At 40.0% G+C, this 12,011-nt stretch overlaps 1 protein-coding gene across 1 annotated transcript in view; it reads left to right on the top strand.

Annotated features, from left to right (window-relative positions):
• The first annotated feature begins 8,592 nt into the window (after positions 1-8,592).
• LOC147445127 (asterix-like protein) overlaps positions 8,593-12,011 on the top strand; it is a 53,059-nt gene continuing 49,640 nt past the window's right edge. The window contains exons 1-2 of the mRNA XM_086527598.1: positions 8,593-8,719; positions 8,814-8,953. Coding sequence (XP_086383724.1) covers positions 8,698-8,719; positions 8,814-8,953 — 162 coding nt within the window. The 5' untranslated portion in view covers positions 8,593-8,697. The remainder of the gene's footprint in view (positions 8,720-8,813; positions 8,954-12,011) is intronic.

The following is a 12,011-nucleotide window of genomic DNA, read 5'->3' as shown; positions in this document are numbered from 1 at the left end:
TAGCTATGTTGCATCACTTGTTGTGGTGATGTACTAATAGTCTTCATGGGTCATTGTGGTTACTATAGGAGAGTTATTTATATGTATTCTCAAATAGCCCAACCACTATATCAGCTATTGGTGTCATATGAGTGGGATCTTGAGTGCAGTGTTTTGTTCAATAAACTCAATAAGGCGCTAGTTAGTGCACCCATTTTGTAGGCATTGGAATGGCACAAGATCTTTCATGTCCATATTGATGCAAGTGCCTATGTAATAGGATGTATTTTAGCTAAGACAAGGTAGGGAAATATGAATTTCCCACTTGCCTATGCGATTTAGCAATTGAACCAAGCTGAGAAAAATTAAACAACCACCAAGAGAAAAGGCGTGCCAATTATATATTGGGTCAAGAAATGTAGAAATAACTTTTTGCCAGTAAGTTTTTCTTTTTTGTGAAGCATCAAGCTCTTCTCCATGTGGTTAACAAACCATGCAAACACTGGCAGATCAGAAGAAAATGCAAGCTGATTAGTGATGCAATGAAGAGTTTGCGCATGGATGGGGTGCAAACGCTGGTAGATCAGGAGAAAATGCGAGCTGGTCAGTGATGCAATGAAGAGCTTGTGCATGGATGGGAAGATGATTCATTGGATTACCTAAACAACCCTATTTAAAGGTGATGTTTTACCCTCACTTAGTAGGCCTATGTATTTTCACTTTGGAGTTTGTGTTGTGTTGCATGTGTACTATTAGTGGCTATACTCTGTGTGGGATACACTATGGCCAAGGGGAAGGATAAGCAAAAAACATTGGAGGTTCATTCTATCGCTTCGTCTCAAGTGGAGTTCTTTTGCCTGGTGTAGAAATATTGAAGTTGATACTTTTTACATGATAAGTGATGACATGGTTGTTTTCTATGCATGTAAGTGGCTGTGAGATTGTGGCATGAATATGCCTGAAATGTTTGGTGCCTACTCTTTTTCAAAAATGGTTGTTCATGATAGGGAGTTCTCAGTTGCTCGTAAACACCTGGGGGGGTGGAGCCTCAGTTGGCCGAATGTATCTTGTCGGGATTTTGTTGGTTGCCAGGGGATATTTGATATCATTCATCTTTCAGGTCGGTTATGCGAAGGAATTCCTTTTCTTCATGTACATAGCTAATCTATTTGACTGGCCCTATTTTCTTGATTATTTTCCTTACTGGTGGTTGCCTTGGTCTGGTATGCTGTTGTAGGCCTGTATTTGGCTCCCACTTTGGCTGGTATGTGCTAACCTATTTCCTGATAACTATAACTCCCGTTTGCTCTGGCTGGGAATGAACTTAGATTTGTGGAAGGTCTCACTTGACTTAACTAAAGTTGAACTTTTCGTCAATGTGTTGCTGAAGGTTTGTTGATCTTGTATACCCTGATTACCATGGGTTGAGATGCCTGCTAGTTTTTGCATACATGGTTCATCTGTAACTACATTTGTCTGACACTGAGTGGTTGTAGGCTACGACAAACAATGCTTTGGTATATTGTTTGATATCAATTTTACGAAAGCCTAATGTAATTCGGCTAACTGGTGGTATTTTGGATCAGTGGAGAGGTATGGCTGATGTGATATGGTCTATTTGGTTACCTACACTTAGCAGGATTTAGTAGGATAATTTAATTTCCTAGTATAACTTCCTTTTGGAAAAAAAATTACAGAGTTTCAGCCAATTGTGCTAGCTTTGGTGAGGATTTGGCTGATCCAGTTGAGCTGGCGTTGGTGAGTACTTGGCTGATGATGCTTTCTGGATACTGTACCTTATAGGACTAGTTTATGCATGATACTTTTTAGAAATGCAGTATATTTTCAACTAGAGTAATGTGGCTAATGCCTGTGCAGTCTCCTCCTAGAGTAATACTCCCAAATGCCGCCTTCTTACTACGTTATTTGCTTGTGATTGTTGCACAGTTAATGGGTCAGTATACATGGACTTGTTCTGGTGTATTTTAAAAGATACAGAGTGGTTGCTTAGTCTCCTTACTCTATTAATTACAAGTGGTGAGAGGGATCCGTATCAAAGAATGTACATTAGCAACTTGAGGGATCATATCAAAGAATGTACATTAGCAACTTGAGTGAGTGATATGTATGTAAAAGCACGTTATTTGATGGATCCGTATGTCAGGTCTGGTACACAACGTTCTCCACTGATTGTATCCTACTCTAGCATATATGATGAATGCACATATCATTTATTTGTTGGAATCATGAATTCCTTCAACTTTTGTTGGAATGCGGCATAATCTTGCTGGAGTTGTTCACAAGAAATTAATAAATGCACAACCATTTAGAATTTTTCGAGAACAGGTTGTGTCGATGCGGTTTACAATACTACTATTGCTCTATACTAAATTTCTATTATTACCAGGAAGTACCAAGGTATAAGCTGACTGCACGGATGAGTAATGTTGTTGATCCTATCAAGAGGGCGGCAAAGCTTAAAGCAGCAAGGACTGACTATGTGGCTAAGAATATGGCAATTAATTAGTAGGAAAAGAACCTATCTAAAAAGAGCCTGCAAGAATAAGGAGATTAATTATAAAGACCTTTAGCAAAGGAATACGTATCGCGATGATCCTAGGCCATTTTCATGTAACTAATCAACAATAAGCTATTGAGTTTTTGTTAATACTGGTTAAAATGTCTACCAATTTCTTATGTAATTTGTCTTTTAATGATAGTTTACTTTCACCAAAAAGTTGTATCTTTGTGACATGGATAACAACTAGGATGCCCATGCATCTCCTGCATACAAAGCCAATGCTAACTGAATGTTGTGTTGTTTCTATGGGAGTAAGTGAGGGCTAATTTCTTTGGTTCAGCTTTTTGGTTACTATACTTATTGGCAGCAAGTTCAAGGTTTGGGAAGGAATTTCTACCTTTTAGGATGGTGACTTGTACCAACATGATATTATTCATTTGTACAAAATTTGCTATCTGTGTATTTTGTACAAAAAACCTTGTTTTTATCTGGGTTCCTTGGTCTTTGAACATGTAAATGTTTGTTCGTGGGTAATATATGTAGATAACAAAAACACACTCAATTGCACCTAGAACCAGTCTTACAACTGGCCAGGACCAGGATCCTAGAATTGCGCTAGGTCAGGTTTGCTTTGTTGGAGCAGTTAGAGTAAATATGAGCTAAACGGGGCTAGCTCCACACGATCCTTATGATAGTTTTTTGACCGGTTGAAGGATGAGGCGACTACCGAAGTACTGCACTGTTACACTGCTACCTTTCTTGGTTTTTTCAGTATGCTTTCCTCGCCTAGGGAAAATCTTAGATTCGGCCTCTCATAAATTATCCTGTCTAGAATTTTAATTTTTGAGACGTATCTGACTATACCTCTTTCAGGTTGTTTCCTTGTATTAGGGTCTGGATTTACCAATGGAGCCGCTTTCAAGGGCATTCGTTTTGGTGCTAAGATGCATACAAGATGTTGAGGCATCATCTCTTATTGTGGCCTCCTCTAATAACCCTAATACCTCCATGATTCACACAGTTTCCTTTTACAAATGCGCCAAAACTTTAGCTATTTTGGTTAAGAATAGCAAGGAAGGTATCTCGATTGTTACCGACATTATCGCTAATATCTTGACTATCTCAAAAGCTCATAACGAAAACTTGGCTAAGTTCTCTTTGGATAGTGGTAAACTTGCTAATCTCCTCAAGAAGCAACGTGGTCTCAACCCGAGCTTTGTCACGGCCCTGATTGTTCCAATTCTCCCTCCTACCAACATTCTATTTTGTAGAGATGTTGTTACCTGCTGAAGCCGTTAAAGAGTTTCAAAAAGATTTATGTTCCCTTAGTGAGACTTCGCTCTTGGAATTGGTACCTAAGGTGTCTATAATATTTTCCTTTCTACCTATATGACAGGTGGAGGTTGAATCTTTAAGGGTGGAACATAAGCTTTGGTTACTGCCTAATAAAGGTTTTCTGGCACCCATCTCAATAGAGACATGGGTATTTTTGGCAAATCTATCAGTGGCTACAATGGAGGATTCTTGGCTAAAAATACTTAAAGGAGTGCAATGTTTGGACAAGGGTGAGCTGATTAAAGCCCCGTTCAACATGAAATTTCTAGATTCTATGAAATGTGGTTCTATTGCAGGTCTTTATGTGAGAACCAAAGGTCTCATGGAATTCAGTAAAAACAATGCTGATTACTATGCTGAATCGGTTTGGAATATTTACAAACCATTCCTCAAGTGTGCTTGTAGATTTCTTGACCCTAAAGCTTCTTGCAAGTCAAGCATTATCAAGCTCCTCCTTGCTAGGTTGTTCAAACCTTTAGATTGCTTCATGTAAACATCCTCTTCTAGATCCCCGTGAAGAAAATCTATCTTCACATCCATTTGGACAAGTTCCATATCCTCAATGGCTACTAGGTCAAGCATTGTGCACATTGTAGTCATCTTGACCAAGGGCGATAAGATTTCATCAAAATCACCTCCCTTTTGCTACTTGAATCCCTTAGAAACCAAGCTAGCTTTGTACTTAAGCTTGGGATCATCATAAGTAAACTTCTTCTTGTAAACCCATTTGCAAGGTAAACCCATTTGCAAGGTAAGGCTTGCTTGCCTTCTGGAAATTCAGCCAAATCCCATGTCTCATTGTTGACAATTAAGTAGTACTTAGATTGCATGGCTTGCTCCCACTTGACCTTGTCATCCATTTGCATGGTTTCTTCGTAACAAGATGGTTCATTGCAGTCATCAGCATGACATAATCCAACCCTAGCTAAAACCGCTTAGGTGGATGTGAGGATCTAGTAGATTGTCTCAAAGCTTGACTATTGCTCTCTATCTTGCCATGTGGAGCGCTGCTAGTGGAAGGTACATCATTATTCATCATTATTCTTCTAAGTTTTCATGAATTCTGAGGGAATTTCCTCAAATGTAGCTTTTCTATACTCAACCTCTTTGACAGATTTCTTGTGCATCTTTGATTCATCGAAGATAACATGTGAACCGCAAATTACTTTGCAAGATTTTGGGTGTTAGAGATGATATCCCATCTCTCGATATGAACCATAGCCTAGGAAAATGTGCTCGTGTGACTTTGTGTCTAGCTTTTTTCGAAGCTCTTTGGGCACATGTGCATATCCCTCACATCCAAAGACACACAAATGATCCCAATGTAGTTCTTTTTAAGACCACAATTCCTCTAAAATCTGGTAATTCAATGGTCTACTAGGTGAGTGATTGATGATATGTACTACTACCAATACTACCTCTTTCCAAAAACGTTGTCAAATTTTTCGTAGAAAGCATGTCTATGACTCACTCTCAAATTGTACGATTCATCCTTTCTGCAACTCCATTCTAATTAAGGTGTAGTAAGCTACCTCTTAATACCTCTCTTTCTACCAAAATTCTCAAACCCTTGTTGACGTATTCTCCACCATTATCAATCCTCAAGCTTTTAATCTTCTTGCCAAAGTGATTTTGTAACGCTTCTAATAATTTCTAGAAAGTAGACGATTTGATCCTTATGCCACAAAGGATAAACCCACACCTCTCTTAAGAAATATTCTTTGAAAGTCACAAAATAGCTAGCTCTCTTTAGAGACTTGATTGGCATAGGACCACAAACGTCGCTATGGACAAGCTCTAGTGGCTGCAAATGCTTCCTATTCAATGGCAATGAGGTGGTCCTAGTTTGTTTACCATAGATGCAACGCTCACACATAGAAAATTTGAAATAATTTAACATAGTCAAGTAACCAAATCGAGCTAGTGTTTTCATCCCCTTTTGGCTCATATGGCCTAGTCGGCTATGCCTCAGTAGACGATAACTCAACTATGGATGTACAATCCTCTTTTACACACAAAACAAACATAGAGTAAAGCGTTCCATGATTTAGACCCTTGAGAATCACAAGCTTTTCCTTCCTAATTGACCATAGACCATTCCCAAAGGTGGTCATGTAACCCAAGTCGTCAAGATTATTAGTAGTCTCTTTGCTAAATTAGGAACGTGTCTTACATTCTTGACTATGAATTCTATGCCATTATGCATGACTAGCTTGATGTCTCCAACATCATGTATCTCGAGCTCATAGGCATCACTGAGCTTCACTTTGCCAAGGGCTTGGAGTCTCTCTCTTCTACTAGTAAAATACTAAAAAATACAAAGTATCCCATTTCTTCAATCACAAGATTGCAACCTTATCTACCATGTCGATGACAAGGATTATGTATCATCTTCCATTCATTTAGGAGTGTTCACAATTTTCGGACTCATGCTTTTTGCTATGTTTCCAGACTTGAATATATCAAAAAAATGTACAAAGGTTCCAACCTTGAGTTCCTTTGTAAGATCTGTGTATACCTTTTGAAGGTTTGAGATGTTGTTACGGAACCCTCAAGGAAGCTTTCCAAGTGAAAGGGAACATTGAAGGCTTCCCAACATTGGAAAACTTTGATAGCCGTTTCACTTGGCAAACTAGGGCCATCCTTTGTAAGATTTGTGTATACCTTTTGAAGGTATAAAATGTCATTACTGAACCCTTCAAGGAAGCTCCCCAAGTGAAAGGGAACCCCCCCCCCCCCCCCCCCCCCCCCCCCCCCCCCCCCGCCCCCAAAGGCACATGTAGTGCTTGAGGGCAATTGTATTATTTTTGAGTTAATATAATTTCTCTCAACTCAAAATTGTGAGCATGGCCAAAACAAAGAAGGAAAAAAATTTGATAAATGATTCACCTAGTAAACTATCCATTAATCTATCATTACCTACCCTTTCAACCTCCTCAATGTCCACCTCTTCTAGAATATCCTCCTTAGTTATCCCCTTATGTTAAGTACATACTATAAAAGGATATGTTTTTTCATTGATCATCCAACATGGTTCACTTTTTAGACTATTTTTGTATACACACAAGGCCATCTGTTAACACATAAATAGAGAGAGGAGAAATGGTTCGACCATGCTATTTGGTTTGCTCTCAACAATTTGGAATCTATATTCCCAAAGAAGCCTACCTCCTTTCTTACTCTATCTGCTCTTACTTAGGTGGACAAGCCAAGGAGTCGGTGTTGGCACAAATTGCCTTCATACAATTCCGTACCTTTATAGTAGACATGCTCAAAGAGCTCGGGGCTAATGAACCTGGAATGCTCCTTACCACTTATGGTTCTTACGAATAGATTAAAAAGATTCTGGGTCTTCTAAAGCCTAACTTTGAAGATGATGCTCCCCTTCACAAAAAAGACCCGACACACTTTTAAATCCTAATCCTAACTCCTCGTTGGCTTCCAGTTTTGGAAGAGGCAAATTTAGAAGCTTTACAAGAGGAAGGGGTCGTGGGTTACCTATTAAACATCTTTTGAAAATGTGACTTTGCAGGTAGTTGTCAATGAGATCGGGAAGCGTTTTTTACCAAGCAAGACAGGGGATTGTAGTGGAATTTTCATTCAAAGTCATTTCTTTAATAGAAATTTGGATTTTTTTTCACCTAGATTGATTTTTGTTGAATGCTTTGATTTAGTGTATGGAAATCACTCTGCGATTCAGAATGTTGTGTTTGGATGGAAATATTCTGATCCTATTAAAGGTTTCATGTACTCGAATGAATTTTGAGACATGAACCTAATTTGGGGTGAAAATGTGAATTTTATCTCATACTGCAAGGAATTTGGAAAACTGGGATCACATGTTTGTACGACAAACCTAAATATCATAAAGGAATCTTCTCTTTGAGGTTTGCTTGGATGTGTCTGAATCACATACCTATGGAGCCTTTAAATCCTCGAATGGCACTGTCTGCACTACTAGATTGTCTGACTGACTTGGCCTTAAAGCTCCAATTGGAGCAACCGATCGTGCCGAATCTTGCTGAAAAGCTTAAGACAATCTTTTTTTTCAAAAGGTTAGTCTTTTGCCAATTGAATGGTTCAACTTGGAAACAACTTGGGTCACTCCAAAAATTATGCAAGACTGCCATGATCTGACTCGTGATTGGTTTATAGTCGGCCTCGATAAGGCTGCCAACACTGTCTCTGTTATCTGAAAGAAGCTTGCATATGAAGCTTCCCAGGTAAGACTGAATGGTAATGAATTTGAAAAAGCGAGTGAATCACTAGCGGATGCTGCTTTGGCTTTATTAAAGGATCTGAACAATATGGGATACGAAGAAACGTCAAGTAAGCTTTCCATTTTGTTCCCTACTTTTAAAAAACACAAATAAAAGTTTCGTTGGATTTCAGAGGCATTGAACAAAATTTTTACTTGTGTTACAAAAGATGTTATTTCTTGCCTTAATCTAGTCATGACAGAGGTTTGCAATCTTTGTGCTAAACGAAGAGCAGACCTTAAAAGATTCAGTGATATTGATTGTTGTACATTTTGGATAGCTAAGAATTCATCGGAGGTTTTTATCAACCTACCTACGATAATCTATTGCATCTTCATTGCTAATATTACACAATGTTATGAAAACATTCCTCTCTTAGGTAATGACGACCTTCTGGGAGTGCTCCATGAGCTTATCAAACTGGCTTTTGTGAACAAAAGGACACAAGTTAGGACCACACTTTTGTAATAAAAATTGAAACATTGTTACAACAACTATCACACACGTCCGCTCTTTCTCAGAAAAGTAAGTACCGTGCAAGCAAGCAAAATTGGAGGCCACATTTTTGTAGATCGTTGCAGTGGCACTGCCGGAGGCCAACAAATGAAGCTCTTGGCCCTTCATGGTAAATTAATCGTCGCCGGCATCGTTCAAAATACGTTTCGAATGATTTTTTATTTCCAACGAGAACATTGTTCCCACGACGCTTATCTGAGCAGGGGTGATGGCTTCTTCAGATCCGCGGCTACCCTCAGCAGCCAGGCCATATGTACCCCCTCTTCTCAACCCTCAGGACCTTCCACCTGACTACTCCTCATTCCTGGCCATCCTGTTCGGTATTGCTGGCGTCATGCTACGGGTATTATTTTTTTGTTTTTTCTGAGAGAGAGAGAGAGAGAGAGAGAGAGAGAGAGAGAGAGATGGATGCTATATTACCGTCATCTAAGGCCAAAATGACCTCTGAGACCAATGAGTTACATCATGGTGACTCTGAGACAAGGTCTGATAAAAAGAAAGACACTAACTAAACAGAAACACTACTAGAGCTGTAGAGGGTGGGTATCAAGAGCCTGAGGGGTACAAATGCAAAAGGTGGGTAGATCTCATGATCGTTTGATATTCCAGGGCTTTACAGTTCATCGATAGGCTTAGTTTGCTTTTAGTATTAATGTGCAACTGTATTTTCACTTGCCCATTTTTATATGGTTCTGCTCAAAACAGCATGGCCTTTCTTTGCTATAATGTACTTTTTTGTTGCAATTTCTCCTGTGGACCTATCATGTGCAGACACTCACATCCAAGTTCCATGTCTCCCTTTGGTTGTGTAACATGTTGTGGCTTGCTGATCAGTGACTAGTTTCACAAGTGTTTATGAAATATCAACATTATAACCTCCACCAGTTCTTGATTGGCCCATTGAGGTAGAAAACTACTTGAGAAAATGAACTTGCTACTCTAAACACAAGGAAAGCATCAACACCATAATCTCCATCATTTTTGCATTGGCCCATTATGCCAGAAAATTACTTCAAGAAACGAAACAACTTTACCACTTGAGCAACCGCGGATTGAGACCATTGCGTGTGGAAGAGAGATGGCCCTATTCTAGTTGTGCTCCAACCTTTTCTCACAGCTTGAGGCATTTATTTATTTCTTTGGAACAATTTTTCGCCCACACTATGAGTGGGAAAGGCTTCTTGTTCTATGTTGTGTGTGTCCCCAAATTGGCCTCAATGCCACTATTTTATAGGCACTTAAAGAATCTTGACAAACAAGGCTCTAAAAGCATCCTCACGGAAAACAATTTTGTGCTCAAAGTCTTGTAGTGCTACAAAAATGTAGCACTAGGAAAGGAAAGTGAAAGGGAAGCTGGTCTGCTGAAACTTGCTGAAACTTGGTGATTATCGGGCACTTGATGCCAAGTGGATGGAGGAGGAGGACTTAACAGATTCTTCTAAAATACTAGAGCTTTACCTTGATTTAGCACTGACTATCCCGGAAATTACGGATGAATCAACATGTCACAAGACGGGCACCATGTGCCAATAGAAAAGAACAGATTGAACAGACTTTTAGCACTTCAATAACAACTGAACTGAGAGAGAGAGAGAGAGAGAGAGAGAGAGAGAGAGAGAGAGAGAGAGAGAGAGAGAGAGAGAGAGAGAGAGATGACACGCGACACGGAGCGGCGAAATTCCACCCCAGAGAGAACCTTGGTGCCCCTTTCGATATTTCTTTATATTGCATCAACACATTATAAGCCGATACTCCAGACTCTGCGCCTTCTCCAGGAAGCATGCTAGAGAATGAGCCCATGGCCTCATATTTAAAGGCCCTAGACCCCAAAAGCAGTTTACATGAAAAGCCTTCAAACTCAAAAGCTTCTGGTCCAAAAGCAATGCCAAAAAGCTGTCAGCGTAAATCACGGAATTCCATACAACTGCCACGTCAGCACTGTCAGCAAAATTGGAGTTTTTTCATACAACTGCCACGTCATCAGTTTCTGTGCAAGTGAGGGTCCAGCTTTATTTTTAATTCCTTAATGTCTCTTGAGTCCCATCGAACGGGGTCCCCTAAGTTGGTAGGACTTCTTCTTCTGTTGTTGCTTGTTCTTCTTAGGGTTTAGGCCCCTCGGTCGTGATCTGAAGGTTGACTCTGCTCTTCACTAACTTGACACATCAGCAGTTTGTGACACAACATGTTGAATCTAGATGTGATTCCTAAATGGTTGCAATGATCATGATTCTCATCTAAGATCTCGACGGGGATAATGATGTGAATGTGATGTGAATGTTTAGTCTGTCTTCTTGTAAGTGTTGGATGTGTGTAGTCTAGTACGTCGGTGCTTAAGTCAATGTCTACTTAACTAGTTTTTGTCCTATGTTCGATTTGTAGGCGTAATCGAGAGCGATGACAATTCTTACAAGAGGGGGGTATGCCACAAGTTTGTGACGTGGCATTTTTCAACTTAAAAGATTGGCGGAGTGGACACAGAGGGGTTAGGGTTAAAAAACCTAACCCCATCAACTCGCAGATAATAGGTGCGGGGGGGCCTAACTTTAAAAATAAACCAAAACTCTAACTTGCGTGGATCGAAAGCTTGCATTGGATTTTCGTAAATTGTGCTGTGACTTACGGGCAGCCACGTAGTAGTTCGTACAGCCCAACTTGGGGAGCTTTTGGCGCAAGGCTTTATTAGTGTACGTAGGCCTCACTCTTTGGCAGACCTGCTTGGGAGCAATTGTAGAAAGAGAGGGGACCCTCGGGACATTGTACCTTTGTGAAGCAATAATAAAGAAATACTAGAAGGGCAGCCAGTCTTTGGGGCCAATACATTTGAAAGCGGAATTTCGCCGCTTCTGTCGACTCTCCCCCCCCCCCCTTATTCAAGTTCAATTAAATTGTTTGCAGGTTTCTCACGTGTGTTGTTGTAGTTCTTTGGCTTGGAGTGTCCAAGTCTATTACACTATCGATTATTTTGAAGGAAATTGCAACCATAACATCACATGACGGTAAACAATCTATGTACATCTCATATATAGATCAGAAATCGCACTAATCCAAATACCTCTTTCTTGCCTGGTTGTGCTACTACCTAGTTCTTTGTTGCTTGCTTAGACAAAGTTCTTTGACAGAGAGAGAGAGAGAGAGAGAGAGAGAGAGAGAGAGAGAGAGAGAGAGAGAGAGAGAGAGAGAGGTCATATTTGGGAGAGAAGAAGATGACACCATAATGGGGTCTCACGCAACCCTCTCAAGGGCCTCCCACTTTGTCACGAGAGTGGTATTTGCTTATGAATTGCTCAAACGATGTGTACAAGATACGTGCCAAGGTTCTCATGCATCGATGACGGTACCTTTCTTGTAGATCCAATGGATTGGCTACTTAGCTGCGGTTGTCCACTCTCTTTTTGACTCCA

Source organism: Adiantum capillus-veneris, chromosome 13 (genome assembly GCF_014529385.1).
Source record: "Adiantum capillus-veneris isolate H3 chromosome 13, ASM1452938v2, whole genome shotgun sequence".
Lineage (NCBI taxonomy): Eukaryota > Viridiplantae > Streptophyta > Polypodiopsida > Polypodiales > Pteridaceae > Adiantum > Adiantum capillus-veneris.
Note: the sequence above shows the minus strand (reverse complement) of the source record. Positions and strands in the feature narration are given on the sequence as shown.